General features: G+C 65.9%; 1 protein-coding gene across 2 annotated transcripts in view; it reads right to left on the bottom strand.

The window, feature by feature from the left end:
• TBC1D22A (TBC1 domain family member 22A) overlaps window positions 1-5,770 on the bottom strand; it is a 256,637-nt gene that overhangs the window by 62,369 nt on the left and 188,498 nt on the right. For both annotated transcript variants that reach the window (XM_005207532.5, NM_001076520.1), the window contains 1 exon segment: window positions 589-716. In XM_005207532.5, coding sequence (XP_005207589.1) covers window positions 589-716 — 128 coding nt within the window.

Here is a 5,770-nt window from a genome sequence, read left to right as displayed (position 1 = left end):
CTGAAGGCAAAATCAAGTGCAGCAAATAGACCCAGGCAGAGCGTGGCAGGACATGAGGGGTGGAGGACACGAGTGGCCCCTCATGAGGCGGGAGACAGGCCAGCCCCTGCAGGAGGGGAGGACACGGCCGGCCCCCCGTGGGGGCTCACTCGGCCAGCACCTGGAGAGGAGGACACAGCCAGCCCCTCGGCGGGAGGACATGGCCGGCCTGGCCCTTGTGGGGACTCACACGGCCAGCACTGGAGAGGAGGGTGTGGCCGGCCCTCGGGGGGAGGACAGGGGGGTCTGGGCCTCGTGGGGGTGCACGAGGCCGACCCTGGCGGGAGATGCCCTGGGGGCACACGCCCTGGGGAGGGGGGAGGCCCTGGGGAGAGACGCCCTGGGGGGAGATGCCCTGGGGAGGAGGGGCCAGCCTGGGGGCACACGCCCGGGGCGGGGGGCAGCCCTGGGGGGAAATGCCCCGGGGAGGAGGGGCCGGCCCTGGGGGCACACGCCCGGGGCGGGGGGCGGCCCTGGGGGGAAATGCCCCGGGGAGGAGGGGCCGGCCCTGGGGGCACATGCCCGGGGTAGGGCGGCCGCGGGGCTCACCTGGTAGGTGTCCCACAGCCGCACGGTGCAGCGCAGGGGCAGCTCCCGCGTCAGCAGGTTGTTCATCCAGCGGAAGGTGAACTGCAGGTACCGCACCTCGTGCTGGCCCAGGTGCCGGTGCACTTGCTCTGCAGAGACAAACAGGCCCCGTGGGTCAGCGGAGCCCCGCCGAGCGGCCTCCCCCAGCGCCAGGACGGACAGGGCTCTGCTGCCCCCAGAGCGGCGCCACCTCCCTGGGGGAGCACAGCGGACGGCGGGGGCAGCAGTGACCCGACCCAACGGGCGCTGAGCGTGCGCCCCACCCCCAGAAGGCGGGCAGGGCCAGCCCCACCCGAAGGGTGCACGCGCGGGTCCCAGAGGCTGGGCACACGCAGGGACGCGTGGCGGAGCTCACACAGAGCCCATGGCCGTGCAGAGAGAACAGTGGGCGGCAGAGGGCAGGGCCGCGGGCACTCAGGACCCCCACCCCCAGGACAGTCGGGGCTCGCGGGGTTTTAATCATCGGGAAGTCAGGGCCGACTCCCAGGTTTCGGGGGTTGTGGCGCTCTGGGCGTTGGTTCACGTCCTCTCCTCCCACACACACAGCAAGGCGGAGGCTCGCCAGCCAAGGAGCCATCAAAGGCCCCCCAGGGTCCCCCTACCCCAGACCTCAGTGCTCACAGAGCAGGACCCCGTCTGAGCCCAGAGACTGGCACGGAGCCAGGCCTGGTGTGTGGCGAGTGCCCGGCACACTTGTGGATGGAGTGGAGCTGGGCCGGAGCCGGACGTGGCTCAGAGGCAGGGGCCGGGCAGTGCCCACGGATGAGCTGCCCGGGACCCCTGGCCAGGCCCCCTTGCCTGCGGGGCCACTGGCCTTGTCAGCTGAAACAAAGGGGACCATTTACCAGCGGGGAGAACAAACAACTCCAGTTAGTGCCTTGGAGGCATGTGAGACTTTTCTAACATAGACGGGTGAGCACACAGATTTGGAAGATTAAACACATACTTCTGAAACATCTGTCACTAAAGGAACCCAACCCAACAGTCAAAACGGGCCTTTCTCTCCTCAGCAGCTCCGCCTGAGTCAGACCCCACCAGACGCCGGGGAGGCCGCCCCGTCTCAGGCTCAGCCAGAGAAGCCCCTCCCAGCCAGGGCGCCAGGACAGACAGCCCTCTGGGCAGCTCCTGCCCACAGCGTGCTCGCCTGGGCCCGTGTGAGGGCAGGGAGGGGGCCCGGCCAGGGTGCACGCAGCAGCACAAACTCAGGACTGTCCCTCGCCGCGTCCTGAACGGGCCTCGTGATGCTGGTCGGGCCCACGGACCTGCCCGGTGTCTCCAGGTGCCAGCACCCTGGGCACAGCCTGGGAATCTTCAGAATGAGGCCCACGGCGTCAACTCCACGAGGACGTGGGCAGAGGTTCCTCACAGATCAGCTCTTTCCAGGACGGAACGGGGGCCCCCATGGCCCCAACACCTGTGACACTGAAGCCACAGAGAAGGAAAGGCCAGCACCCTGCCCTCCAAGAGCTCAGAGGATGGAAAGAAAAACGCAGCTCCGAGCCCCACGTTGTCTATTTCATCTGAAGGGGCCTGCTCTTCTCTTCTGCCTGAAGCAGCCCCGCACTCCCCAGAGGAATGAAGCGGGCAGCCCTGGGACCACCCAGCGGGGACTCGAGCTTCAGCCGCGAGGCTCTGCAGGACCTCGGAGTGGGATGTCCTTGGGGAGCGCCTGCCTGGCAGCCCGCCCCCCTGGCCCGGCCATCCTGGCTGACTTGGGACCAAAGAGGCAGCCGTGCCAGGATAGCAGCGGGCGCTCCCCGATCACAGGCGTGGCCGCTCCTCACTGAAGACCTACTTTCTTTGAAAACAGTGATGAAGACGGATACAGTGGGCCAGGCCCCGACTTCCCCACCCCCCAAGCCCCCAGCGCACGCAGTGAATGTCCAGGGAGGCTGCCTCCTGCTCTGAAGGTGCTGAAAAACGGACGCCTGAGCTCAAGCCGCTACTTCTCATCTATATACATCGGGGCGCCTGCGTACATGCTGGAGTCGTTTCTCCTGTTGTATAAGAAACTGTGAGCAGATGCTCTGTCACCGGTAAAGGTAACTCGGCTGGTCACGACTCTGGACTCGAAACGTCCACGTCACTGGAAACAAGAGGAGCCGTGCAGGCGTGAGCAGGCGTCAGCAGGCAGGCGTGACGACCGCCACTGCTCAGGCCCTCCCACGGCGGGCCGGGCGCTCACAGGACGTACCCGCCGCCCACCCCCGCGGGACGCTGCTCCCAGCACCCGACAGGGGGCGCCTGCAGGCCGGGAGGTCTGCCCAGACGGCCCGTCTCCCTCGATAAAAACAAACCAGACACACGCACTGCGTCCCGAGATTCACGCCAAGAGGGAACACGCCACGTGTCCCAGGGACCGGGTACATGTGAATGCACACGGTTCACGCAGGTCCAGACGCTGCTGAGACTCACCTTCCCAGAGAGTGGACCTAACCGCTCACACGCAGAAACCCGACAAAGAAAGCCGCTCACAGGCCTCCCCACCGCCCCCAACCTCCCCACCGTCCACCCAAAAGGCCGAGTGCAGGCTTAACAACATCACGCTTCTGCTGGGCGAGAAGCTGCCGGGTAGGCTTTGATTATGGGCGGGGAACAGGTTTCAATTCTCTAATCAGCTAAAAAGAGAAAGAACAAAAACAAGAGCCGCTGACAGTGAACACGGGCCCCGTTCTGGGCTCCCCCAGCCTCCCCTCCGCTGGGCCGGCTGCACAGAGTGACTGGCCAGAAGACAGCAAGGCCCACGGAGAGGCAGAGCGCAGCCACCCCAGGACCCCCGGCCAAGGACGGGGGCAGGAGGAAGGCACGCCTCGGGCCGGGCCAGCAGCTGCAGGCTCCCAGCCGCACGCAGACCTGCCGCGGCCACCCCCAGGGGCCACCAGGAGGACAGAGGGCCCGCTGGGAGGGGACCGGGGGGCGGGCAGACGGCGAGGCAGCACAGGGCCCAGGACCTGCGCCCCCGCTTCCCAGGCACTTGGTGCCCCTGCAACAACACCTCACCAGCCCCATGTAGGGCGGGGAGCAGGCCTGAGTCTGGACCCCTGGCCTGGGGGCTCCCTCAGGAAGATGAGAGCCCTGCCGGATGGGAGGCCAGGACAGAGACCACCGTTTACAGTGTCGGGAGAGCAGGGCACAGATCCCCGGTTGGCTTCTGGAACGTCCTCCGGGCACGGAGGACTGCACTGCTCCCTGAGCGGTGACAGGGGTGTGACTGCAGGTGGAGCTGGGAGCTCGGACCAGCCGGGGAGCCACCTGCAGGCGGGCTCACCCGGATCACAGCCCAGATCCACCCCAGGGCCACCTCCACAGAAACAGCAGGCGCCTCCTCTGCCTTCTCGAGAGGGCAGATGGTTTACCGGACGGGCGGGAGGACTCTACCCCCCATCCACCCCCGTGAGGCTGCCGCTCCCATCCTGACTTCCCAGGCACGCGGGTTCTTTACGGGGAAGGAGGTAAAGACACTCATTCTCTCCAGCCACTCGTAACCACCAGCAAAATCGGCTTTGGGGAATTATCTCGAGACCAGCTTTGATGGCCCACTCTCAGAACCAAGACGAGTCTTTCTTCTTAAGGTCGAGGGGAATCGCTCTACCACTCTATTTGGAAGTCTCCACTTAAAAGTTAATTAACTGGTCTCGGTTTGGCAATAAACCTGGAGTATCAGCCTTGGGTGGGGGGTCACAAAGATGTCATCATTAAAGAGCAAAGAAGCTAAATTGCCGAGAGGCGCTCGCCTCTCATCACCCACCAGGGTGGTCATCATCGCTTCCCGAGTGAACACACCCCCACCTGAGCAGCCGAAGGTGGTCCCAGCGTGGGCTGCAGAGCTGGGACCAAGGCCAGGGCGCGTGTCTCTAGCACCAGCACCCACCCGCCTCACGGCCCCCGAGGGGCAGCCCGCCCCCTCCTTCCTGGGGCTGCCAAGCGGGCTGGGTGGGCAGTGGCCAGGCCATCTGAGGGCCTCCCTCTAAACGGGGAGTCTTTTACGATCCGGTGTAAGTGCAGGCCTGGAAGAAGAACTCCCGGAGCAACTGTTAACGCTCCATGTCCTCACACAGGACAGAACGCCCTCGCCGGTCAAAGCCAAAGGACGCCGCGCTCTAGGCCTTAAAAGGCCCCTCGAGTCCTGCCGGGGAGTTGAGTGTGGTTCCACCTGCCAGCCTCCAGCCCCAAAGCCCTCCCGGGACCCAGCCAGCCCCAACACGGGAGGAGAGTTGGCTCCTGATTTTAGGAAAATAAATCCCTCTCTACCAGCTCAGGCGGGACATCTAAAAACAAGCTTCAACTGGGAGGAAAACACAAGGGCTGGGGAGGCACGGAGGCCCAGAAAGGACGGAGGAGAGGGAGCAGAGATGGGGAAGGAGGGTCCCCAGCTGGCAGTCCAGCCCGGCTCGCCCCAACAACACCCTGGCCGTGGAGACGGCGGGAGGGCCAGCGGGCCTGAGCCCGAGGGCCTGGGACCACAGGGGGAGCCTCTGGGACAGGGCTCCTGCAACAAAGGCGGGCAGGGGGCAGGGGCGGGGGGCAGGGGGCAGGGGTCGGGGCGGGGGGCAGGGGTCGGGGCAGGGGGCAGGGGGCGGAGGGCAGGGGGCAGGGTTATGGGGATGCTGAGCCACTGACCCTTCACGGCAGGCTGGCCTGGCCCTCCCGCACGGTGGAGCCAAGTCCTCCCAGGCACTCAAGTGGGTATTGCCCCCTCCCTGAGTATCTGACACCTCTGGGGGTGCCAGGAAATGCATCTGAGTGGTGGTCCCTGGGGTCAAGGCTCTTGCACAGACAGCACACTGCCCCCACAGCAGCACCGGGTCAGTGAGCAGGAGGAGCCAGCCAGTCCAAGAGGCCTCGGGCCCCAGTGTGGAAGGGCCCCCTGGGCCAGTGGTGGGAGGGTCGGGGGCAGGCGGTTCACACTGAGGCAGGACGCGTCTCAGGGAGGGTGGGCCCTCACCGAGCAGCCAGGGGTGCCCCCACCTGCCCTGTACACACAGCGTTGCTCTGTCCTCTACAGACGGCACACTGACTCAGATCGTGAGCTTCCCCACCCGTCTGACCACCCGTCCTGTGGCCTAACGGGCAAGAGGGCGCGGACGGGAGAGTCTTGGCAAAATAAAGGCCTCCGAGGAAACCTGCGTGGTGCCATGAACGT

The sequence above is a fragment of the Bos taurus genome, chromosome 5 (assembly GCF_002263795.3).
Source record: "Bos taurus isolate L1 Dominette 01449 registration number 42190680 breed Hereford chromosome 5, ARS-UCD2.0, whole genome shotgun sequence".
Taxonomy (NCBI): Eukaryota; Metazoa; Chordata; class Mammalia; order Artiodactyla; family Bovidae; genus Bos; species Bos taurus.
This window is presented reverse-complemented; position numbering and strand designations above follow the sequence as displayed.